The 27,082-nt window shown below is 37.2% G+C and overlaps 2 protein-coding genes across 2 annotated transcripts; one reads left to right on the forward strand and one right to left on the reverse strand.

Annotated features, from left to right (window-relative positions):
* Positions 1–2,029: 2,029 nt before the first annotated feature.
* Positions 2,030–4,161, reverse strand: LOC137945957 (pentatricopeptide repeat-containing protein At1g10270-like). The gene has a single exon (XM_068792071.1). It carries the CDS (start codon positions 3,995–3,997, stop codon positions 2,222–2,224), a length of 1,776 nt encoding a protein of 591 aa, XP_068648172.1. The 5' UTR covers positions 3,998–4,161; the 3' UTR covers positions 2,030–2,221.
* Positions 4,162–15,368: 11,207 nt separating this feature from the next.
* Positions 15,369–26,098, forward strand: LOC137945431 (eukaryotic translation initiation factor 3 subunit I-like). Its single transcript, XM_068791324.1, has 8 exons — positions 15,369–15,761; positions 16,573–16,788; positions 16,983–17,110; positions 24,997–25,116; positions 25,198–25,287; positions 25,448–25,534; positions 25,621–25,700; positions 25,784–26,098. The coding sequence occupies exons 1-8, from the start codon at positions 15,578–15,580 to the stop codon at positions 25,857–25,859; spliced, it is 981 nt and encodes a 326-aa protein (XP_068647425.1). The 5' UTR covers positions 15,369–15,577; the 3' UTR covers positions 25,860–26,098.
* The last annotated feature ends 984 nt before the right edge of the window (positions 26,099–27,082 follow it).

Consider the following 27,082-nt stretch of genomic DNA (forward strand, 5'->3'; position numbering starts at 1 on the left):
GTTTCTAATCCAATCTTTACTTTAGGATCTTTTAGAGTCAATCTAGGACCAGACTTTAGAGTACACTCAATCTGATACTACTTGTTAGATCTACTAAGGAACACACCCAGAAGGGGGATAAACAACTTTGTTAATTTTACTCATAATGTTTTACTCATTTTTAGTTTTTCTGTTTATATTGGGTGGTTTAGAATATTTATTGCAGTTCAAAGTGAAAAATTAGTTTCACAACCATATGACCATACTGAAGAATTTAAACTACAAAGGATACAAAAGGTTTTCATAGTGGCTCACAATTGTATTTTTAGATTGTTGATCCACTCGAAAGGGCTTTTCGCCTCAAAATTAAAACATTCACTAAGTTTGGGTTATCAAGCGGCACTTATAATAAATTGTTGTTAAGGTCAATTACAATGCTACCCATGCAAGGACTTATACGACTTAATTAACCAAGAGATCTAATTTAAAAAAATGCACCCTTTGTTAGGAATATAGCAGCTCCCTTCTTCTAAGTTGGATATATATTATATAAAATCCAGGTAATAAAGTGGTGCGAAAAATTGATTATCCATATTCATTTTGTTTATAAACCAGGTGCTGGATAATTGGGTGAACTGACCCAAATTCATAAATGACTGAATATTTTGATTTTATATTTCTTAATAGTTAAACAAGTAAAACAAATTGGGTAATCGGGTAAAATTGCCACCCCTAATAGTAGCGGCTACGAGGGATTACAAAGGTCTTCACCATGGGTGTAGATGAAGAAGGGGAGGGTTCAACCCCCCTCTTCGATCCTCTCTCATCCTTCCTATTTGAGCAAGAAGAAGATCCCACCCGTAGTTTTTATTTTCTTTCACTTTTAAATTTTTTAATTTTAAAAACAAAATTTTAAAGAAAATCTTTGAAAATATTAAAAATAAAACAATGATTTATTTAAAATCTTATATTATGTTAAAATGTAATTTTAAATATACTTTAAAATAATTACATTGTAATAAAATTATACTAAATTACAAATTTTTTATTGCTTCTTTTACACCCTTATAGTTGGTAGAGAGCCTGACTTGTGCGACTAGAAAGACCCTAATGCAATATTAAAACTCACAAGCATAGATTTAAAAGGACTACTTCTAGCATTCAAAAGTGTGTTTAATTAGTTTTCTTTTTGAAAAATTAAAACTCGCCTCTTAAATAGGAGGAAACCTTTTTTTTCTTTTTTCAGGTAAAGACCGTTGAGTCTAGTTTCTTAATAAACATATCATTTGTGATTCTGAGCTATATTGTGGGAGATATTGATATTAGAATTACCAATGGTTAGGTCAACCGAAAATCTCATTATTCTATTTTCTGTCCTATTAGCGTGAATTGAGTTTTTTTCTCCTAAAATCCTAATTTTTTTAATAAAAAATTCTCTAATAACTAGTCATTTTTGGTTACTCTTAATCATTCCATGATGTGCTCATTCAAAGTGTCGGTATTGTCATCTACAAAAAATTGTGGTCCGCACTCTAAACTAATACATGGTCATATTTATTAAGTTCTACTACTACTTTTTTTTTTTTTAAAAGTCACATTCTCCATTTGTTTGGAAGTATTTGTTAGTGGATAGTTTGAACTAAAACAGAAACAAGGATGAGGAACGACAAGACGACCGAAAGAAGAAAGAGGAAAAGAGGAGTCTCAACGTCGAGCATCAAGTGAAAAATTCACTTTCACTCGTTTTTTCACTTAAACGAGTGAAAGTTAAGCATCCAACACAACGCACTAACACTTTTGGAGTCACTTTCCCTAGTGAAAGTGAATTACACAATGCAATAACAGGAAATGAACATTTACGTGGGTGCTTGACATTGATATGCCACTTTCAAAACCAATATAAGTGATCACAGAACTGAACAGGAGACATGGATGAGTAATTATAGTGCGAAAAACAAACATCAGTGTCAATCCATCTTAAAGCAGGAGTAACCTTTCTTACCAAAATCATATCTTTTATAAGTAATCAACAAAACAAACTGTGTTTCAATTAGAGAAGACTGGACTTAAAAAGTAGTGATGCAGCCGAGAAGGAAACATAACAATGCAACAACAACTAGTTGCTTTCGCTTCAAATATGAATGACCCCTCTTCATATCTGCTAAAAAAATGTCTTTTTTTTCCCGACCATACAGATACATAGGCACTATGAAGGTGGTGAGATGTAAATCTCTCAAAGATATCAAGCTGTTACTTGTTGAAATTGTGGAACATATGCAGAAGAATCAGAAGGGATATTGTCGATTTTTTGTTGAAGCATGCTTTCTACATCTCTCCAGCCTTCCTTACCAAAAGCATTCAAAACTGTCTCATGCAATTTTGGACTCAGAGTCACTTCATTCTTGGCCATCATTTCATCTAACAAAGTCCGGATTTGATCAAGTTGACCTGATTTGCAGAGTGCCATAATCAAGCAGTCGTAACTTGCAAGATCAGGCTTCACCTGTTTCTCTGCCATTCGTCTCAGAACCTCCTGTGCCTCCTGAAGCCGCTCTCTCTCAACAAATCCACTGATCACCTTGTTGTAAAAGCCTACACTGGCTTTCACCCCCTGCTCCTCTCTTGATGTCACGCTTGTACCAAAAATGCTTAAAGTAGGCTTAACTGTTTCCACAGGTGGGTTAACCATCTTGTTAAAGCACCGGATCGCAGCATCCATTTTGCCTTCTCTGAAGTAACCTTCAATCAAAAGCTCAAAGGTTTGTACATCAGGAGTCACTGACTTAGTGTACATTTCATCAAACAATTTCTCAGCCTCCTCAACCCAACCGTCCTCTGCACACAGCTTCCCGATTATGTTATTATAACCTCCAATATCCATTGTATATGGCTTTGGCCCCGTCTTCTTAAAAATAGCAATGGCCTCCTCAATCTTCCTCAACCGGAAATATTCATTAACCATCAAATTGTACGAATCCGTGTTAACTGCAATGAAACTCAGAGGTTTGTGTGCTGCAAGCATTTGATCGAACAGTGGCAAGGCATCGTTCATCTTCCCATATTTCATCAAAACCACCAGAAGGGTATTACAAGTTACCGCATTCATGTTAAATTGCCGACCAAGAAGATCTTTATACGAGTCCATAGCTTCATTCTCCATACCCTTTTGGAAGTAAGCCTCCATCAGAGTCGCATGAACCAGTCCATCGTAGACCAGACACCGTTCTTTTAACTCCTCGAAGAGTTCTAAAGCTTTCTTCATATTCCCAAGTTTAATGAAGCCATCCATAAGGGTGTTATAGACAAGAGAATCGGCACCGTGACCCTTGTTGAGCATCTCTCGAAGAAGGTCGATAGCCTCAGAAATTCGGTTAGCATCAACGAGACCCTTGATGAGATGGCGATAGGTGACAGTCGAGGGGCCGAACTGCTCGTTTTCCGATACGTAACGGTACGTATCGAGAGCAGTATCGACTCGGCCAGCGTCACAGAAGGTATTGATCAAAATGTTGTAAGAGACTACGTTGGGTATTATTTTGGCCTGCCGGAAGAAGAACTGGAAGTGCGCTATGCCATCATCAAATCGGCGGGCGCGGAACATGGAAGCCGTGACGGCGTTGCAAGTAAACACCGTGGGACGGGTGTTGGAGAAGACGGATTGGCGAGCCGTGGCGGAGGCCGAATCGAGGTCCCCTGATCGGATGAGCGACTGGACACGGTTGTGGAGATTGAGACGGCGACCCGTGAGAGCGGAAGTACTGTCTGGCATACGCGAGGCCTTGGGGTCGGGGGGCGGTCGCACGGCGTTGGGGTCCCGGAGTGTCCCGGGAGGTGGTTCGATTCTGAGGCGACGCTTCCGGCGGCGGCGCTCAGCAGCAGCCTCTTCAGCGGAGGAGAAGGCATAGGAGCGGGAAGCGCAGAGGGTAAAGGATGGAGGAGGGAGGGAATTATTAGGCCTTGTAGAGAATTTGGTGACTGAATGTTGGAGGGATCGGAGGATGAAGCGGGAGAACGACATCTTCCCCCGGGAACTAATCGAATCTCGCAGCCCCGACAGAGAAATGTAAAAACCCAAGCACAGGACACCGTAACCCTAACGAAGTGTGAACTCAGACGGTTCCGAATGTCGACAGCCCTCCAGATTCCGGTGTGTGAACTGATGGGTTTCGGCACTCAGCACTCGGCACTCAGCACTCGCCCCTTCCAACGGAGGGCAAAACAGATTAAATATAATCAGAAATTATATAGTTAAATTATATAATTAAACCGTAACAATCGATACGGTGACCGATCTGATGACGTAACTGTATCTAATGGAACCCGGTTCAATCTTGTTTAATTACCAAGTAAAATTGACCTTCATTTTAGTATAAATACGTTTCTAGAGACTATTAGTATTTTTTTAAATAAATATTATATATTTGTAGTAGAAATACGTTTCTAGGGACTATTAGTGCCTCATATTGTTTGGAAATATTTTTCTATTTGGAAATTATTATTAAAAATTATATAATTTTTTAAGTAAGATTTTCTTGCCAAGTTGGGGTAGAAAATTGTATAGAATTTTTTTGAATAAGTATTTGACAGTTAATGTTGTAATACTTTTAGCATGAGGTAATTTTTATAGCAATTTTGTGTTTGATATTTTATTTGATTAAAAATTTATCGATAAGTATAGTAATATATTAGAATGATTATTAATTTTTATTTATTTCCCTGGAAGAGGCAATAAGAGGTCCATTTAACTTTCCTAAAAAAATTTTAAAATATTTCTTATAATTTTCTAGTAAGTCACTAATAGTAATAGGGTTTCATTTAAAGGTTTTTCTTGGAAATATGTATCCTAGGAAAAATATTTCTAGTTTTTCCTAGAATATAAATTTTCAACCACGGGCACTAAGGAGGCCATAGTAAATATATGGCCAGATTCAAAATTAACAAAATAAGCTAGACAACATTTGGGGTAAAAAACTTAATATTGGTGCGTTCTAATCCATTATCGAGATTCAATCCCGAACCTCCCATATCATTATTTTTTTAAAATGTATGTATAATTTTATATATAATTTATTAGACATATATGTTATGCAGAGTATTAAATGAATGTTGAAGCTGGAACTTGGTTAAAATTATTAGACTCGAGCTTGATTACAATTTTAGGCTCGAGTCTAAGGTCGGCTCAAGCTCGAGTTCAAAATATTTAAATCAAATTCGGCTCGAACATAAGAAGGTTTGGGCTCAGCTCGATTAGATGCCACCCTTATGCCCAATTTTTTGTAAAATGTATGCATAATTTTAAATACAATTTATTTGACATATATTTTTTGAAACGTTTTAAATGTATGTTGGAGCTCGAACTCGAGACATGTATTTTTTTTTAAAAGTTTTAAATAAATGTTGAAGCTTGAGCTCAGCTTGAACTCAGTTAAAATTATTGGACTTCAACTCGATAACAATTTTAGGCTCGAGGCTAGGCTCGGCTCGAACATAGGCAGGTTCGGGCTCAGCTCGGCTCGATGTCACCCCTAGTCATGGAGGCACCGCCTGAGGTATTATCCAAATTTTAGGAAACTTAATTTCTTTCCATGAAATCTGTTGAATTTAGGATTTATTTTCCATGATCAAGAACAAGAGAAAGAAGAAAGAAAAACGAGTAAAGGGGAAGAAAGCTCTCAGAAGAGAAGAGAAAAAAGAAAAAAGAAAAAGGTGAGTTGCGCTAAACAAGGAGAGGGAGAAAGAGAACCAACTTGGGATTGAATATGTGACTTAATTAATTCCAAATTACAACTCCTCTATTTATAGTAGAGGAGGAGGTAGAGTCCTTATACAACTTGTCATTCAATCCTAATTACATTCCAACTCTAACTCTTCAATATAAGTAAGTCTATTCAAACTAAAACTCATAGAAGACTAATTGGAGTAGAACTAGGAGTCCTTTATTACCCACGAGATTATAAGGGATAAGGCAGCTTGTGGCCTTATCCTTGTGGGCCCCTCATGATCCTCCAGCTCACCTTGATAAGAGTGTCAACTCGTAAGATTTTTGTAGGTCCCACTTGATTTTCAAGTCTTCTAAATCAATTCAGCTTGTGCTTATTGATTCCTTGACTCGTGCTTGCTTTGGGAGAGGACTCTTCCTGGTGTCCCAAGTTCTCTAGGATTCTTCTTGATGACCTACATCCTCATGGTGGGTCCCACAAGCTCGAGCACCAAGGTGGGCCCCACATTGTAACAAAATCATTCTAGGAGTAGCAATATTAGCCCTTAGTAAATATGTTTCAATAATAACAGTTTTACTAAATTCTAGAATTTTTTTGCACTTTGGGTGCTAAGGTATTCATCAGCTTGAAATGGATTCTGATGATCATAGCAATGGTTTCTGATCTAGGTAAAAAGTTATATCCATGGGTCTGGAGCCTAAGATGTAATGCCTCCATTAAATTTATATCTTTAAAAGATAGAGTTAAATTAAGATGTAAATTAAATAAACCAGGCCTCAGCTGAGACTGGTTTCAATGACACCCATAAGAGAGGTTTCCAATCTAAATTTCTACCTTCTCTTAAAATTACTTGGAGGCAAGTATTCATGCCTAAGAGGGTCAGAGGCTTAAAAGCTACCCGAATACATCTTATATGCATTTTGTTGCATAACTTTGGTAATAAAAACATCTTTATACTAACGAAAATGGTTAAGTTTCTTACAATGAAGGTTTTGAAGTAATTATCTTCCTTGATCCGTGTTGGAAGTAAGAATTCCAACAAAGTGAATGAAAATGGATTGAATGAGGGTGTAAACATCATCCTCATTCTTCAAAAGGAACATGTTGTCCTTTATTATCAATCATCAATTGACCATGTTCATTGACAATAAGTTTATTTGCAACAAAAAATTCATTCTGATGAGCTGTGGTGAAGACATTATCCCACCAACCTTCCAAGATTCCAGAGAATCCTAAAGTAATCATTTGAGCAATTTGTGACTCAAGTTTGTATTTTGTTTGCAATTCTACTATACATGAGCATTGTGTGTATTGTCTCATATATCTGATATTCAAATAAGCCATCTATGTTTCATTCATAGATACTTCTTCCATAATAGGACTTTTTATTTGGTGGGCTAAATTTGGACTTCCAATCTCTATTATTCTTGAACCCATTCAGGAATTATATGGTCAATGACGGGCCATACATCTTGGTATCAAAATTTAGTTAAAGGATACGATACATTCATATTCTTTCTGGAATTTCCCCTTTCCTCGTTATGGAAATGGGATTTGAAAATTGTATTCAATAAATTACAACTACCAAATTTACAACGTAATTTCCATGTGCTTATGTGGAAAAAATTTGCCACTACAACCATGGAAGAAAATATTACAAAAATTAAGGTTGTAATCCTAAGTTATAAAAATTCAACTCCTCAATATGTGGAGCCTCCGAAAAACATATCACCCTTTGATATTATCAAAGCTCAATTAAATGGAAAATTTCCTAACATATATAAAGAAGAGTTATCACTCAATGCTCTTGATTCTATTAAAGAATCATTTTTATCTGAATTTAATAAAAATCCAAAAGATGATAATATGTCAATCTCTTCCTATGACTCTTCCAAGCAAGCAGTGAAGATGACAACCACGAAAACTAGGATGAAGAAGTGAGTTCAATTCCAGACTCACAACCAGAAGAAGATGATGCATCTCTTGGTGATTATTGGAATGCAATGATTCAAAAAGTTCAATCTAGAACTAGGAAGAAATAGTTTTTTTAGATGGATAAGAAGAACGGTTTTTAGATCACCAATCAGATGACCAATGCTTATATTAGTCTTGATAAATGAACAAGACAACTATTGTTGGATCCTGTGAAGCTTTTTAGAGAAGAACAAGAGAACAAACACAAGATGCATACAACATGACTCCCTAATCTTTTTATGAAAACAATAAACAAGGAATGAAATCAGCAAACTCACAATGGATGAATGCTACAAAAAAGCAATTGACAATTGGCCAATCATGGTCACAAAAGAAGCATCTTTTAATTTGAATGACAATGAAATTAAAATGTCATACAATCAAATTACATCAATTAAAAAGATCCACCGTCAAATTAATGACTTGAAAAAATTAAAACCCAAACTTGATGACAGACAAGTCACATCAACTATAGTGCCACATCGACATCAGTCGCCACCATAGTGTCTACAATAACAGAAGATACCAACAACTACCACAATGTTTGCAATAATAGATGGCATGCATCAATCTTTCTATGATAGATTTCAAATAAGTTGAAATCAATTTGATATTTTTCTAAAGTTCTAAGGTTCTATATACTATAAATAGGGAACCGGTCAATATGTTTAAGCATCACTTGGAAGAGGTCTAAAGTTGTCTCCAAAGTTGCTCATGTATGATGGTAAGTTTTTAAGTTGTCTTTGTAAATATATATATTGTGCATGTTTTGAAGTTTTAAAGTTGTTTTGCTTCTTGCTCTTTTGCTCAATCCTTTCCTTTATGGTATCATTGAGCTATGCTTAGTCATTAAGAATCTATTTTTGTCGATTCCTTGTGTCTTTGGGTGTGTGTCATTTGTGCATTGTTTGTTACCAACTCAGAATAAGTTGGACCCTAGAGTCATTAAGTGTATTGACTAACCCAAAAAGGACACAGAAGTTATGATCCTCATCAAAAGAAATTCTATATCTTGGCTGGTGTCACCTTCATAAAAAAAAACTCTACTCTAAAGTCAACATGAATACACTTTTGACCCACAAGATATTGGCTCTTCACCCCAGCTTGTTGTGGCCATTGATCATTGTAGCAGTCCATCTCTTACTTTATAGGTTTACACCAGAAGATCAAAAGTATTTTTCATAATACACAAATAAAATAGTTAAAGATAGGTTCTTTGCATAAATTCCTCTTATGTTTGATGTCCACCAATCCTCTTCAACAATTGGTCCTTAATGGCAGGCCCCTCTCAATTGAGATGGGGTAGAGTCTGTTTGAGGATTGGTGTGATCCTCTCATGATGTTCTTATATAGAGTTCAAAGGCCCATCAACTTATCTGACTCTAAAGAGGATTCCTCCTCTATCTCAAACTTTCCACTCAAACTCAAATTCTAGCTAGATGAAGCTTTCCCCGATAACTGAGTTTCATCCCAAATATGACACACAACAAGTGGGTCCATCGAATGCAATTCCTATAAAGTTTTAAATAAACATTTTAAAAATACTTTCAAAATTTTTATTTTTAGAACAATTTATGAGAATCCTAATATTTATAATTTTGAGTATAATCAATAATATCCTAGGTTTATTGATTTCTCTCAAAATTACAATTTTACTTTGGAATGTGTTTCTCTTGGAATAAAACTTCTCAACTACATAGAAAACATGAATTCTTCAAAGTGACAAGATGCACCAAACAAAGTTTTTACAATTGTTTCCACTCCAAAAGAATCACGTATCTCACAAAAAAAGCCAACCCAATTCCTATGATCAGGAGGTGATCGAGTTGATGGGCTCAAGGCCCAACTACCCAATCAAGTGGTCACTCGTCCTAAGTGTTATACATGCACAATATTGTGTGGTGATTTGGCATTAAGTGCAATATCCTATGCTTAACACTCCCGACCATCTAAACTTATAAAGGTAAGTAAACTACCCCAAATTTCACCATTATCAACCCAAATAAAATTTTGAGCATGAGGCTGCAGGATATAGTAGTGATACACACCCACCTCCCAAAGATCAACCACCAAAGAGATGAATTTCATGGAATCACTTAATGCATGCACAAATTGGTGGAAAAAATGTTATGAGTAGAGACACATAGCAAAAACATTAAAAAAACATTAATATAAAATACATTTGACAACACAAAAGGAAGATAATGCGAAGGACATGTATTCTTTGGCATGATCTAAATGAAATACTTTAATAGTAGACCAAATTGAGTGAATAATATTGAGTAAAATGACTGAAATTTTGAACACCATTTGAATCTTTTTTTAATGTAAATCCAGGTCATCCTAGAATAGTTGTCAATAAAGGTAGCAAAATACTGAGAATCAGAGATATGTTTTACAAGCATAGGTCCCAAATTTTTGAATGTACCAAAGAAGATGAACTTGAAGACCGTAACTCATCCTTCATAGGAAAGAACCCCTGGAAAGGTTTACCTAATTGACATGAGTCACTTTTGAAACTTAAAATTATGTTTAAAGATGGAATTTGATGCTGTAATGATTACCAGTCTGTATAGCCATTGCAATGGTGTAACTGCAACTATTCCGATTTTGGATAGATCAGCAGTTCAATAATATACACCACTATGTTTATAGCTGCTACCAATCACCTGGTTTGTTTACAAATCCTAAAAAAACACAATGACTAGTAGAGTAGGTGGTAGTGTTATGCATATGCTTAGTGATTTTATTAATAGATAGAAGACTAAGAGGAAACTGAGAAATATAAAGTACATATAACAAGGATAAAGTTGTTGTATTATAGATGGCCATGTGCCATGAATTTTAGTATGAGAACCACCGACTAATGTAACAAACATGTATTATTGAAGTTGATACGTAGAAAACAAATGTGATTGATTGGACATATGATAAGGAACACCCAAATTTATTATCTAAGAATGTGGGGAGGAAGAAGAAGAACCTCATACCCATTGATACCAATGTAGGACTTGAAGAAGAACTGAGAAACTAATTTTTCATCTTTTGAAACAATTCAAAAATAATTTGTTGAAAGCACAAAGTTCCCTTTTGAAAGTAACAATGAATTTTGTGTTGTTTCCAACAAAAAATTCTCTTCTTTTGGACCATTGGAGGGGATATCTATTGAAGTCTTTCATTTATATTAGATTTTTGTGACTTTTCAGATTTGTGCGATCATTGAATGGAGTTGTTTATGCTATTAAAAATGTCATTTGAGTGATCATGAATTTATTTAGGCTTAAGAAGTTACTTGTTCAGGTATTAGCAACTTTGATCTTATGTAAGTTTGACAATCCAAAGAGATGTGACAACATTTAAGTAGAGTGTTGATGTATTGCACGCTTAGTAATATTTCAACAGATTTGTGGCATAGTTCTATTTGTTGAAAGTTCAATGAAATATTTTGGTAGATTTTTTGGAATTTTTGGAACACAAAATTTATGCAATTTTGGTAGAGTTTTCTCCTACCTTAATTTGAGTAGAATGACATTCTCCTCTTCTAAACCTTGGGCCCAACAATTTTAGCAAAGTTTCTCCTCTTATAAAAGTCAACTCCAACATTTTTTTTAGTTTGTCCCATTTTGAAATACGACCCCGACAACTTTGTCAGAGTTTCTCCTCTTTGAAATTGGCCTCCCTTTCTTGAATATCTGGCTTTCATTTATAAGACAAAGGTGGATGATTTAACCAATTACCCTTTTCTCCTCCTTGTTCTTTACTTCACCTGACCTCATAGGAGTGTGCCAACTATCATCCCATAGAGTTGATAGAAAATATGTAGACCTTGTACTCCCCCATCCTATCTTATTTGTCCTCTCCCAATGGTGCCATGTGTTACTCTTTGATGAATCCACAAGTCGTCCCTTCAATTGTGATTCATGATTGATGAGTCTAGTTTCTTCAATTATGATTTGGGCCATTGGTTATTATCAAAGTTGTTATTTTAGTGTCCAATTTGTCTTCCTTTAGAATGTTCAACTTGTTTATAATATGGGTGAACCTAGAGTTTATGTCAGCTATTAATTCACCTATCTTCATTTTAAATTCGTTGTATTGGGTGACAAGCAAGCTAATCCTAGAGTCTTTGACTCGAGTAGCAACCTTCATGGGTCACCTCCAATTTGTCCTAAATTTCTTTGGTTGTTTCATAGGTGGAGACTTTATTGAACTCATTTGGGCCCAGAGCACATAGGAGAAAATTTATGGCCTTTGAGTTTGTCTCGAGTTGGTCTTTGTCTTCCTAGTCAAGTTCTCATACTCCTTGGAGATGAGATGACTATCAACCAACTTTTGTTGTTCAAATGGTCCATTTTGATGGCATGCCAAATGTCTCAATCCTTAGATTGAATGAAGAATTTCAATCTTACATTCCAATATCCATAATTTGTCAACATTAGGACACGATTGGTAGATTGTCCTTGTGAAGAAACATTCTACCGTGAGATGCCATTTGAAATCAGGTGTGAAAGTCAAGTAGGTTTTGACTTCAATGAATTGCCTACTCTAATGCCAATTGTGGGTCCAGGTGGCTTCTCAAGAGGCGGGGTGAATTGAGAATTTGTAATTAAAAATTGAGTACTTGTGAATGAAATTAAAATCAAGTAAAATAATCAACAAATACGCACCATAATTAGAGACAAAGAAGTTTTATTATTGGCATGCCCCTATTGGTTAGTCACCGCCCAAGAACCCTTGTTTGGAATTTTTTTACAAATAGCTCTATTAGCTAAAATTTTACTCAAAAGAGATTCAAATTCCTTTTAAGCCATGTATATGTTCAATAAATGACTACAAATTTGTCCTTGAGATTGATCAGTTAGATTCTAGCAAGCACTCTTATGTAGATTTCTTGATTCTAGATTAGCCTTAAGAAGAAACAATAAAAGAACAAAAATAAAGAAAAACTCACCCCCTTGAAATTTGGAGAGACAATGTTCTCCTTGAAATTTTCAAGTCTCCAGCCTTTGATGCACAAGGGAAAAAGTTTGTAGAGCTTGAATTACTAGTATGCACTGAGAATTTGAGAAAGCTAGGGAGTTTTTGCAACTTTGTAGCTTTTTTTTTCTCAAAATGGGTTTGTAAAGGAATTTCAAGTAAAAATGTGGTTGAATGCAATAAATTGCCAATAAATAGTCTGATTTCTCTTTGCAAGATGTTTGGAGTGGTATTTATGAGTTTCCCCATCAAATTAGGCATTTTTTTATCAATCACTAGAAACGTAATATCAATTAAACATGTATAATGGGTTTAATTTTGTGTTCCTTAGCTTATTGATCGATCAAACTATTGATTAGTCAAATTCTCAACTTATAAAATGGTCGATTGATCGATTAATCCAATTAGATTGATCAATCATGCTTCAGGGGTCTGGCTATGTTGTATTCTGGATGATCGATCATAGACAGGGTATGATCAATCATACTTTATAGCTCAATATGATAGTTCTCTATATGATCGATCAAGCCCATGTATGCTTTATGTCAGATTATTAAATTTTGATTTTAAGAATGATGATGATGTAGCTAAGGGGTTTTGTTAGTTTAAATCTTCTTAATGCGTCGATTAAACATGAATGTGAGAAATATGCCCTAAAGCTCCAAAGTCTCTTGTGTACCTCAAAATTGAAGTTTGGTGTTGTCTTTTTGACTTGGCTAGAGTTCTTGAGATATTTCTATGTAACCTATACTCTAATCTTCAAATCTTCATTTAGCTTATGGCTGCTTCTTTGCGTAGATCAGATCTTTATGTCTCTTGAAGGAGTTGCATATGAAATTCTTAATTACAAATATTAATATAAACATGGTTAAGGTTTGTTATCATGAAAATATAGATGGAGCTCAACTAAGGTCAACACAATAATGTTAGGAATTAAACGCCCTAATTCTAAACTAACGAGAACAATAATAATAATTGTGGAAGAAAGGAAAAGCAAACACGAAAACAAACAACAAATTTTTTACAGGTTCACCTCAAGGTGAGACTACGTCTAGTCTTCCGCCGTTGCAGTAATCTACTATGAAGATGAAATAGTTTACAAGAGAAATTGCACACTTACAGGTGTTTCTCTCTAACCTCTCAGGCTGTAACTTGAGATGCTCCTTAGATTAAGATCATCAAACCCTAATAGCGGTACCCTTCAATTATAATGAGAAAATTAGGGCAATTGCGATATAAGAGTAAAATTCCTAAACAACCCAATAAAATAGCTGTTAATATATGATGTTTGGATTGTTAATTTGTGGAGCCTAATTAATGCCTTACAAAGAGTCGGTACGCGGATCGGTTCAGAGATTCCATGATATATTGATTGTTGATTCATTAAGGGTAGTTTCGGTTATCCTAGTTTTCTCTTTATATTTGAGGGACGCCGCTAATAGGGTTATCATCCAGGATCTTGAGTTACTGTAGAGAGAGGCATGCGATTTCTCTTCTAACCTACTTCATCATCATAGTGAATTATTATAGCTGGGGAAGATAGAACGTAGTCTTACCTTGAGGTAAACTTGTATAAATCTTGTGTTTCTTGTGTTTGATTATTATTTATTCTTTTGCAATTATTATTGCTCTTGTTAGTATTGATTTAGAGTGTCTAATTCCTAACATGGAGGAGATTAATTTTCCCTTGATAGGTTTGTAGAAAATGAAGGTCACACACTATTGGGATTGTAATGGATCATGCCAAGGTTGGGTGTTGAAAAACCCAACCTTGCCTGGTTACGTATACCCTTCACCCCATCCCACCTTGCTCAGTCATGTGACAAAGTCGACAAAAGTAATCACATCTCCTCCCTCATAATCAATCATCTCATCCCTATCCCATCCCATCCCATCCCTCTCGAGAATGAGTTAGAGATGAAAAGAAAGGGGACCTTCCCCTTCATCGTTTTCTTTTTGTGGGGGCTTTCTACCTCTCTTGTTGTTAATCTTCAATAAGGGAAGTGAAATCTTTGTTAATCTTTGATGTTCTCACATCCTATGTTCATCAATTTTTCAAATCAATATCCCAGACCCTACAATCTGAGTAATATATGACCTTTCTTACGTAAGATATCATCTATTTCCTTCTAGACAATGAATTGAGAGTCGAAGATGTCAGTTGAAAATAAGAGTCTAGATCCACAAACAACAATGGCTAAAACATTTCATATTAGTTTTTTGCTAAGACGAGAATGACACACAGGGATGTCAAAAATATCATATTTTTTATATTATATTAGTTGGATGGATACTCAACAACATTAGCACATAATTTTTATAATGACACAACGATTCTCTTAGTTATTTGCATACCTTTTATGAGTCTGAATCTTGATTGGGTCCAAGGTCCTATCCCAAAATGACTAGTCACTAAGAAAACCTTTTCTGCCAACTAATAAATACAAGATCATTGTATTCACTAATCCATATGGGACTCGTTAGGTTTACTGATTTATCGAGTTGATTCGTGATTCTACCGAGTCAGATCAAATTTTGGACTGAGCAAACTGAGTTGAAAGGTGAGATTCGACTCCTGTTTGACTTGCCCTGATCCAGTCACCATGCCAGTGAGTTTCAGTCTAACTCGGGTGATATGACTCGGATCATGAGTCTAAATTGGATCCGTGTCCGAGTTTAAAAATCCTGTCCACGCTGGAAGGGACGTTCTGGGTCGGTTCGGCAGTCGTGTGTCCTTGTAGCGGCTGTAAATGAGAGATTAGGGTTTTTGCTGCTTCTGCCGAGGACCCAAGCTCTACATCGGTCAGCAGGGAAACGAAATTGAGGAATTTGATCGACTGCGGTAGAGTAAGAAACCGGAGCTCCGTATTTTTCCTAGTTTGCGATCTTGTATCCCGCGCTTGTTTCTGCTTTATTCGAGAGCAAAGATGAGGCCGATTTTAATGAAAGGGCACGAGAGGCCTCTTACTTTCTTGAAGTACAACAGAGAAGGAGATCTGCTGTTCTCCTGTGCGAAAGATCATACTCCGACACTGTGGTTTGCTGATAATGGGGAGCGCTTGGGGACATATAGAGGACACAATGGTGCCGTTTGGTGTTGCGACGTCTCCAGTGAGTGCTAAATATCATCTTTGTTATTATTTTATCTGTTTTTATATTAAAAGTTTTTTTTTTACTTATTTTCTTCTTAATATTTGGGAGGGTGGCTCGATCATCTATGCTACAATTTTGGTTAAATATATATGACCTCCGATGAATTTACTTTTTCTGGTGTTTGATATTACTTTTTGCCTTCAGTTATCTTCTGTCTATTTGTGCTCTATCGGTTTCTAGTTACCTAGCCAGATTTGCTCTTCTTTAGGTCTTTCCTCCCCCCCTCTGCCTGTGGCAGAGCCTCTATTTCTTCCCTGTCCTCTCAGCTAGCACCAACAAAACCTGTTCAACCGGTCACTATCGAACTATTTGATTAATTTTCATGGAAAACCAAATGTTACGCTTTTACATCTGGTGATCTGCTGCGTTATTTCACGTTTCTCAGTCTTCATTTCTTATTTCTCCGTTCTGATGCTCTGTCATGCATAAAATTCTTCGTTTCTTAAAATAGTAAGTGGACTAGCTAAAGCCATTTTAATGTATGGGCAGTATACCACATTAGTACTGAGAGTAAAATTATGAGGTATTGTTAATGTTTAGGGTCCTATTGGAGCCTCAGCTGAGACATAAACTTGAAGCAAGAGGAAATGAAAATATGTTATGTGGATGGGAGAGAAGGACAGGGTTGTGGTCTTGGTTGCAGATTGAATATGATGTATATCCCCATCTTTTTGAGGTCTTCCCTAGATAGTTTGAAACAAGGTTACGATTCCATATGTTGTTATATGCATAAAGTTATTAACTAATGCAAAATTTCTTTCACTTGCAGGGGATTCAATGCGCCTTATTACTGGAAGTGCCGATCAAAGTGTAAAGCTATGGAATGTTCAAACGGGTGCCCAGTTGTACTCTTTCAATTTTGATTCACCAGCCAGGTCTGTGGATTTCTCAATTGGAGATAAAATGGCTGTGATAACGACTGATCCTTTCATGGAACTGCCATCAGCAATTCATGTGAAGCACATTGCCAGAGATCCTAGTGAACGTATGATAGTTCAAGCTCTCTTAGGGTTTTTATTCTTATTCTTGTTATTGCTACTGTTATTACAGTTGGAATATATTTGGCCCTTGCTCTCCTTCCATGACCCAGTTGTACAACAGTTATATATGTAATATCTGCATATGAGTTTTCTTGTTTACACAAACCAACTTTTTACAGATCTTTTTATTATTTTGCAGAGTCTGGTGACTCTGTACTCGTTATCAAGGGACCACAAGGGAGAATCAACAGAGCTGTATGGGGACCTTTGAATAGAACTATAATCAGTGGTGGTGAAGATGCAGTTGTTCGTATTTGGGACACTGAGGTTGGTAACTGCATTTTTTATTCGTTTATGCTCTTGCAACATCATGATTTAGATGCAAAAAAAAAAAAGAGGGACGCTGGATGTTTGGATGCATATTTTTTTATGAATGACATCACTACTATAGCATTTTAGCATTTAAATATTTATCAATTTAAAATAATAGTCATTTTCTAGAAAATGATTGTGATTATTCATAAAACTAAGCTATTTATTTTCTGTAGTTCAACTGTTTTCAGAATTTTACAATTAATATCATTTTGGAGCTGTTCATACTCTGCTGGAACTTACGACACTAAAATCCAGAGAGGAATAATGCTAATATCATTATGTAGGAGTAACAGTATTGAACTTTGGAAATTGATGTGATTTGTAAGGGAGCATGTGAAGTCTGATTTATGTTTTCTCTCTTCGGCCCTGTCATTAATTGTGGCTTCTTATTAACAACTTGTGATTCTCATAATTGAGCTCAGTGGTACTAATCAACTCCTTGTGTAAACTAATCTTTTGAACTGGTTTGATGCTGTCCTTGGATGGTGTCTGTAGCTACATTTGTTCATCACTGCTGCTTATTATTGAAAGCATTTAAATGTCTTTGTGATTGTTTGAGTAACGCACGAAAGGAGCATCTAGATGTGGCGGTTGTTTCACTTGCAATCAGAAGTGAACTTGATGTGTAGTACTCCCAGCTTGAGTGCAAAGATTTTCTGATTCTTTTCTCAATACAGTTGCCATGGAAATTGAAATATGGAATGGTGTTTATTAATGCATGAATTTTATTTAACTTTGTACGAGGGCTTGTTGAGATATAAATTGAATTAGTTCATTTTGTTGTGTGAGGATTTTTTTTTTTTTTTCTGAAAGGAGAACTGTGAAGCTTCTATTTTTTGTTTTTTTGCATTGAAATGATTAGAAAATTTGAGATGATCGTCTAACATAGACATGCAGATTTCTTTGAACATGGCTTCATGTATAAGAATAAACATATTATGTAACTTGGCTATATAAGTGATCCCTATAATACATGTGTCATTGAGAATTCGTCACAAAAGCAAGGCAAATCCCCTCTTATTCAAATTCAAATGGTTCAAAACTCTATGTGCACTTATTTGTCTTAAACTATCCTATTCTAATCCTATTTGGGTAGGAGAAACTCAAATTTCGAATTTGAGTGAAAGTTGCCAGCCAGCCAGCCTACCAGCTAGCCAGTTGCTGGTTGTGTGCTGGGCTCGTGCTCTACATGCCCCGTGCGCCCCATGCATACTGTGCGCCCTGCCCCTCTCCCCGTGTGCACGCCCATGCACCCTGCAGCGTGCCCATGGGCATTAGCGAGCGCCCTGCTGCGTGCCCATCCGTGCATTGGCCTGGGCTGCAGTAGTAGTCTGCGTGTGCCCATGCGCTCCAGCTACTGCAGCCTTGGCTGTTTCATGCCGGGTTTGTGTTTTTGGGCCTTGTGAGGGTGCTGTTGACGCCAGTTGGTCTTTTTGAGGGCTTGGGGTTGTCGTACCAGTTTGCAAAACTCTATTTAATGGTAACTCCCGTGCACCCATATTTGGCCTAGCTGTGCATATGTTCGTTCATGGCACTTTTCTGACTGCGTATCATACTCCCACGGCCTTAACACGAACGGTCTTGTCGTGTTGATAGTTCAGCGTGTGCTTGCCATGTGGCTTCACTCTCTGGTAAGCCTTGCCATTTCACCAAATATTCCTTATAATGTGGCATGCCCTGATGTCGTACCTTTCGATCATCGATGATGTAGTCCACCTTGTGAGGAAAAGTGGTGGTCGCATCGATGGTAGCTCAAAGTCCAGTAGAACGTGAGGGATCAGAGAGATCTTCATTATAGGGTTTTAAGTTACTTATGTGAAGTATATTGTGGATGTGCAGGTGGGCAGGTAATTCTAGTCGACAAGCAACGTTCTGACCATTTTTTTGATAGGTCCTTCATACTTCTTGATCAAGCTTTCGTTCCTTGTTCGTAGCATACGAAATTGCTCAGCCCATTTGTCCTTGGTGTTGTAGCCTAGGCCTGCGTGCACGGATGGGTGGGGAGTTTGGCAGCAGGCCCGAGTTGCACAGAGCCCTGCATGCAGCCAGCAATTGGCTGGTTGAGTGGGAGTTTTAACTCAAATTTGAAATTTGAGTTTCTCCTACCTAAATGGGATTGATATAGCGTAGTTTGAGACAAATAAGGGCACATGGGAGTTTAACCCATTTGAATTTGAATAAGAGGGGATTTGCCTTGCTTATGTGGTGAATTATCATTGGCTCATGTATTATTGGGGATAATGGTGACTTATCCTTGATTTGCTTATAAATAAGCCTTGTAAACTTGATGTAGTTTTCTTGAAATTCGGGCAAAGAATACCTCATTTTTAGCAGAGCTCTGTTCTCTTCATTGTGGCTTGATTTTTCCTTGAAACAAAAGCTTATCAGTCTACTTTTCACTCAAAGTAAGTTAGGCCGCATGTCGAAGCTTTAGGATCGAATACTAGCCCGATATAGTGGTGTGACAACTAGTATTAGAGCAGAATTGTTTCAGCCATTGCTTCTTCAGAACCAATGTTGGAATTTTATTGCAAACAAAGCTAAGAAGAAAGTCTTCAAAGCCGAATCCCGTTTAACTTCTTTTGAATCTAGGCTTGAGAAGGTGGAATTCTAATGCTTGAGTCGGGAGGAGAGGATTCAAGAGGTGGTGGACATTCATCAACTTAGCCTTGAGGCGATTCAAGGGCTAGAAGATGTTTATAGTACCGTTGCTGTGCTAAAGGCGGACACGAGCACCAACCTTGACTAGATATAGTTGGAACTAGAAGAGATGCGGACGAGAATGCCGATTCTCGAACGAGCCGTTCTAAATGGAGGTGTTCTTTTGATGATGAAGATCAAAGTGCTCGGACTAAAACCGTACAGTGGCGTATGCGATCCAAAGGTGATCAAAAACTTCTAGTGGCAAGTGGAACAATACTACAAAGCTTTTAAACTCTCAAAAGAAGAAGTAAAGGTTGGTATTGCTTCCATGTTCCTTGTTGATGATGCTATTTTATGGTGAAGGAGGAGGATGGATGATACCGAGGATGGAGAAGACTCGGTGGACATTTGGAAGATTTCAAGCGTGAATTGAAGTGCCATTTCTTTCGGAAAGACGTCAACTACTTAGTGTGAAAGGAATTACGGGTGTTGCGACAAAAAGGAATTATCCTTGGGTACAACCAATCTCTTACTTCCTTGATGCTAAGTATTTCTGTTAAATTGATAGTATAAACCCAATGACACCCCACAATAGTTGCTCCTACATGTGGATGACATAGACACCATGCTCCCCGAGACACCAAAGCTCTCATCTCATCATGCATAGCTTGTTTCCATTTTGGAGAGCACAAGGCTTCCTGCATTGAACGAGGTATATGGGAAGTAGACAATGACATAGCAAAGGACTTGAAAGATGGGGACAAAAAATCAAGAGATACATATTTGGATATCAGATGATGAGATGAGTGCTTTGGTGTCTTGGGGAACGTGTACTTCGTACTGACAATGGTTTGGAATATCTTAACCATAAATTTTCAGTATTTTGCGTTTCTCATGGTATCAGAGCATGTACTCATATGTGGGCCTATACCTAAATTATCTACTTGTAGAGCCACAAAAGAGGGCCTAAACCTAAATTATCCACTTGTAGAACAACAAAAGAGGGCCTATACCTAAATATCTACGTGTATACCTAAATATCTACGTGTAGAGCCACAAAAAAAGGACCTACACGTGAGGGGGAGTGTTAAGGAATAGTCCCACATGGATTAGTGAGTACAAAGATCTTGAGTTTATTAGTTGGAAAAGAGACTTCCTAATTTGGCTAGTTATTTTTGGACGGGCCTTGGACCCAACTTAGCAATTTCTAATATGATCGATGAAGATTAGTTATTTTCATTTTTCACTGGATTTCGTCTATGGGCTGAGCAAGAATTGAGGGGTTGAGATGTGAAGATGCTTGCTATTGCTTTAGCCACCGTCGAAAAGCTAACGAATTTTGAGAGAATCCGATGAATGCACCTCTAAATCCAAGAATTTGATAAAAATAGGTATAAGGAGAATAGCAAGAAGAAGCCATCTTGGAACCAGAATTTCAAAACTGATAAGCGAAACTCCAAAAATGGAAAGAATAAGAACCTTACGAACAAATGTACTTCTAAAAAATTAAATGCTTTATTTGTGAATGCTGATCATATGGTGCGAGATTGTCCGAAAAAGAGGCAATTGAATGCCATCATAACGGATGAAGCTATTGAGCAACTGAGCAACGAAACTAGAATGGGTTCAATGATGTTACTTAACTCCATTCAAGCCCACATTGAGACTACAAAGTCGCCGGTAAAATCCAAGCAAGAACTCCTTTATTTAGATGTTTTGCTTAATAATATTAAAGCAAAAGCTATGATCGACACAGGAGCTACCCACAATTTTGTTTCGGTGGAAGAAGCAAAAGAGATTAATCCTACAATGGGAGCACGATGGTAGTCGTTTAAAAGTTGTCAATTCAACGGCCAATGCGGTGTTTGGCATGGCGAAATGCACCCAAATTTTCATCGAAAAGTGGGTAGGCTTTCTCGATTTTATTGTTCTTCACATTGATTGGGCACGGACTTTCTTTGTAATTGCAATTGTAATGCTCTATTTGGGAGTTGTATGGGTTATGGATGGGGTTGATCCTTGTATGATTTCGGAGAATGGGGATCATGTAAAGGGGAAAGTCGTAATGCTTTCAGCTCTCTAGCTTAAGAAGGGATAGGCGAGAAGAGTCTTACCTTCTTTATTGCTTTGACAGGAAATGAACAATGGATTGAGACTCAATCCATGCCGGCTGACTTTGAAAAAGTCTTAACGGAGTTCAAGAACTTGATGTTGGAGGAATTGCCGAAGAAGTTGCCTCCACGGAGGGAGGTGGACCACATGATCGAGCTTGAACTGGGTGCTAAACCACCAGCCAAAGCACCCTATCGCATGGCACCAAAAGAATTGGAAAAGCTTCAAAAACAACTTGGGGAGTTTGCTTGAAGCCAGGTTCATCCAGCCTTCCAAAGCTCTGTTTGGTGCACTTGTACTCTTCCAAACGAAGAAGGATAGGAGCACGAGGTCATGCATCGACTATCAGGCCTTGAACATGTATTTGATTAACCTCATTGTGGACTTGTTTGATCAACTCCATGCTTGTGTTTTTAGTAAGCTTGACTTGAGGTTGGGTTACAATCAAGTTCGAATCGTCGAAAGAGTTGAGAAGAAGACCACATGTGTAACAAGGTATGGTTAATTCAAGTTTCTAATCATGCCATTTGGTTTGACGAATGCACTGGCTACTTGTTGTACTCTTATGAACAAACTCTTTCAGCCTTTCTGAATCAATTTGTAGTTGTTTATTTGGAGGATATTGTGGTGTATAGTAGGGATATGGAGGAGTATGTGCATCACTTGAGGAAGGTGTTCGAGGTATTGCAAAAGAACTCTCTTTTCGTCAAAAGAGAGAAACGGTCATTTGCCCTATTAGAGGTGTCCTTTTTGGGACATTAGATAAGAGGAGGACAAATATAGATGGACGAGAAGAAGGTACAAGCAATTGTTGAATGACGCCTTCCAACCTAAGTATCGGAGTTGCGGAGCTTCCTTGGGCTCGTGGACTACTATCTGAGATTGATTAAGGGATTTCCAGCCTTAATGGCTCCCTTGATGGATCTTTTGAAGAAGCAAAAGCATTGGTTGAGCAAATGTCAAGAAGCGTATGTGTCCCTCAAAAATGCGGTCATGAAAGAACCAGTCTTGCAACTTGCTGATTTCAGTAAGCCTTTTGAGGTAGCCATTGATGCCTAACTTTGCAATTGGTGGTGTTGTAGAACAGGACAGACATCTGATTGCTTTCGAGAGTCGAAAGCTTAATGAGACGGAGCAACGTTATACAGTTCAAGGACGAGAGATGATGGCCATAGTGCATTGTTTTTGCACTTGGTGCCACTACTTGTTGTGGTCGAGGTTCGTAGTGAATATGGACAACGTAGCATCTAGCTACTTCCTCACGAAAAAGAAGCTTTGCCCAAAGCAAGCTCGGTGGCAAGATTTCATGACACCAAATGGGTTGAACATCCAGGACAAATGCGAACGATTGTTCTATATAAAGGCAATTACTATTGGTTTGGAATGGAGCAAAACGTGGAGAAGTATATTTGTACTTATCTTATTTGCTTGCAAGATAAGATAAAAAGGCAGAAACCAGGGGGTTTGCTCGAACCCCTATCTATTCTTGAAAGATCGTGGGAGTCCGTTTCTATGGACTTTATTTTTGGATTCAAAAAGCTGAAGGCCTTGGTTCCATTATAGTGCTAGTGGATCTATTCTCAAAGTATGGTACATTTGTAGCTGTATCGGGTAATTGTACAGCTGAGGAACTACCATTAACTTTTCTACATGTTTCCATCCTCAAACCGATTGGCAGACGGAGCAAATCAATGCCATCTTTGAGGAGTATTTACTGCATTTTGTAAATGCTAATGAAAAGAGTAGGCCATAACTACTTGATGTGGCCCAATTCTCATTCAACTTGCTGAAAAGTGAATTCACTGGTCGTAGCCCGTTTGAGTTGGCAACCCGATAACTACTGCTCAAGCCTTATAACATTCTTTTGAGCAAGTCTGGGAGGTGCCCAATAGCCTTGAAACTCGCCAAAAGATGGAAGGAACATATCGATCTTGCTCGTGCTTTCTTGTTTAAAGCAACAAAGCGCGGCTTGCTCAGCGTGTGAGAATTTCAATAAGAGGGGATTTACCTTGCTTATGTGGTGAATTCTCATTGGCTCATATATTATAGGGGATAAGGGTGGCTTATCCTTGTCTTAGGTAAGAATTAATTGATGGACCCTGAAACTTATCTGGTTGGTAAGCCTTGATTCACATGCCAAATGGCAGACTGTGAAAACACTTTGTCCAGAGCACGCTAAAGATCATTATCCAGGTAATGATTGATTAGATAGGTCACGTATCCCATGTTTATACCATAGATATGTCAATTTGAAAAAAAAAAGAATAGATATCTGGGAAAATGTGTGAACATAACAGGCAATCTTATCTTTATGGTGATAAGGAACCCTTGTCGTGCCTATGTGCATCAACTGATTGTCTTGTGGACAAATGATGCTCGTAATGTTTCCTTTCTTCACGTCATAATTATTTCTGTTCAGTTCATCTTAAAATTTTGATAGGGCATAGCCACCTACTTGTTTGCTAAGTGATTACCCACCTGATGAATGCATGTTATTAAGAACAACCATTACAGTAGCTAGGAACTGCATCTCGTGCTATTCAACTCTGCTGGATTTTCTGTCAGCAGATGGCTGATTCACTGGCATGGACCGGTATTTCTTAAAAATGGCTTGTTGTAGAAGTTATAATTTATTTGGCGGCCTTCAGTAATGCTTTTGCTTTTCATGATGTTTTCTAGTTTGTTTAACTTTTACTTTTTCGTTAAGGTATTTTTACTTTTCTTGTCTTTGTTTTTCTTTTAACTAGCTTTGTTTCCTCTGTCTGGGACGCCTTTGTGTCTTTATCTTTTCTATTTATGGATCATCCTCACCATCGTCAAAAGAAAAAAAAAAGCCTGCTAGTTCATATTGAAGTCAATAACAATCAACAAAAACATCAGCTTTAATGCTTGCCTCTTAAGAACACGTTTAATGGTTTTTTATTTAAGGACACCTGACGAAAGAAATAGTCACTATGTATTGTATTTCAGAGGTTTCTTCTTCTTCATTTTATGACTTATTCTCAGTTAGTTGGGCAAGCAGTTGGTTGTACTTTTGTGTTGATTTGCAACCTGAACAAGTTTTTACTCTATTTTCTTAACAGACCGGGAAGCTTCTAAAGGAATCTGACAAAGCAACTGGTCACCAGAAACCAATTACATCACTGTCAAAATCTTCAGATGGGTCACATTTTCTCTCAGGTTGCTTAGACAAATCTGCTAAGGTAACTCTCATCCATTGATGGAATGAGTCTTTTTCTTCTCTTCCCCGTCTATCATCTTATATATTTATTTTGCATTGTCAGCTGTGGGACATTAGAACCCTTACAGTTATCAAGACCTATGTGACAGAGCGGCCTGTCAATGCTGTTGCAATTTCACCACTTCTTGACCAGGTAAGTAATATGTTCTCTTACTCTGTATGGGTGAAGGTGATTTTTTCTTTATTAATCGTATATAGAGTTGAGGTGCTAGGGCCTTTAACAATAAAAAAAATTCGAATGTGCTTGTTTTTCTTCTTTTTGAAAATGAGGAATCCTATTATGTTTGTCTCAGGTGGTGATTGGAGGTGGTCAGGATGCATCCCATGTCACAACCACTGATCGTCGTGCTGGCAAGTTTGAGGCAAAATTCTTCCATAAGGTGAACTTTTGTTTTCTTTAAGAATTAGAGGGAGCAATTATAGACCTTGGGTGATCCATCATTGTTCTCTTTTCTATTGCTTTCAGATTCTGCAAGAGGAGATTGGTGGTGTGAAAGGACATTTTGGACCCATTAATGCGTTAGCATTCAATCCTGATGGAAGAAGGTATATGTTATTATTGTACAGACTTGGCTTCTTGAAACGACGATTTATTCTCAAGTGCTTATTTCTCCTCCCCTCTTGTACAGTTTCTCGAGTGGTGGTGAAGATGGTTATGTGAGGTTGCATCATTTCGACCCTGATTACTTTCATATCAAAATGTAGCTTAATGTTTCAACCTTTGGGTTCTCGTATTTTGGCAACAAAGACGAGAACCCAAAGTGACTTGGTGGTCAGTGGTCAGTCTGAAGGCTGTTGTTCTGTGACCGGTGGGTTCATCTCTCAAGTGGGGAATGGGCTCTCTTGGTTACAACGGCTCAAGTACTAATTAGGAATAGGAATATTCCGATTTATTTTTGTATCTGTCTATTCGGGTAAATAAGTGGATCAGCAAACTTTTCGTATGGGTAATTTCTAATTATTCAGTTTCTTAGGTTAAATATAATGATTTTATTTAAAAAAATTGAAAATATCCTCGATAAAATTTCTCAGGGATTTTTATTTTTATCTAAAAAAGTGTTTTTTTTTAAAAAATCCTTTCCTTTTTTACAGCAGTTCTATCTCCATATAATATCTTATTTCAATTCGAGGGGAGGGGACAATATTCTCTTACTTTTTTTCCTTCATTTTTTTAATCTTTCTTTTTATTTAAAGCATGCACAAATTAGGAAAAATCCCATTTAAAATTTTAATTCGGTTAAATAGGTTGATCGTAATATGTCTCTTTCCTCTATGCACTAGAGGTGCCAATCACTGTAGACTACTCCTTAACACTTAACGAACATAAGAATATGATCGATGTCTTGTGATTGAGGGAAACTTTAATTAATATATCTTTATAGGCCTTTTCTACTTCTATCCCTTTTAATTTTTATAGGGACAAATTGTTATGGTCCTAGGGTTAAGCACTTATGTCTTTCGCTCTTTACAGGCTGGTGTTTTGGGTAGTATTGGTTAGGTGCTTAATATTAGGTATCAGATCAGGCGTTATGTCAAGAGTTTGAATCCCTGCAGCGTGAGTCCTGAGCAGAGAGGGTGACCTAGCAGAAACTAGAGTGGGTAGTCGTTAGAGTGTGATCGTCGTAGTCGTCGGTTCGTGAAGGTGGGTGCGATGTTATAGTCTTGGGGTTAAGTACTTATGTCTTCCGTTCTTAACAAGCCAATCTTTTGGGTAGTATTGGCTAGGTGCTTAACACAAATAGTCTTTGTGTGGTGATCTCCAATTATCAACATTATATTCCTCATAGTAGGTGTTTTATTCTATACTTCCAATTGGTATAAATTGTTTATATAAAAAAATCATACATAAAAAAAAAGTTAGGAAGGAGGAAATTGATTGATGCGTGATACTTAACCTAGGACAAGGAATTAGGTATTCAATGTATACT

This window comes from Aristolochia californica, unplaced genomic scaffold, assembly GCF_029961685.1.
Source record: "Aristolochia californica isolate CCGP_79_NKW_82.1479 unplaced genomic scaffold, dmAriCali1.0.hap1 SCAF_12, whole genome shotgun sequence".
NCBI lineage: Eukaryota > Viridiplantae > Streptophyta > Magnoliopsida > Piperales > Aristolochiaceae > Aristolochia > Aristolochia californica.

Bases quoted from the DNA above. Each gene is read 5' to 3' on its own strand.
- LOC137945957 (XM_068792071.1), bottom strand. From the start codon at position 3,997: ATGTCGTTCTCCCGCTTCATCCTCCGATCCCTCCAACATTCAGTCACC.
- LOC137945431 (XM_068791324.1), top strand. From the start codon at position 15,578: ATGAGGCCGATTTTAATGAAAGGGCACGAGAGGCCTCTTACTTTCTTG. The intron at 17,111-24,996 runs GTTGGTAACTGC...TTTTCTTAACAG, and splicing joins TTCGTATTTGGGACACTGAG to ACCGGGAAGCTTCTAAAGGA. The intron at 25,701-25,783 runs GTATATGTTATT...CCTCTTGTACAG, and splicing joins TTCAATCCTGATGGAAGAAG to TTTCTCGAGTGGTGGTGAAG.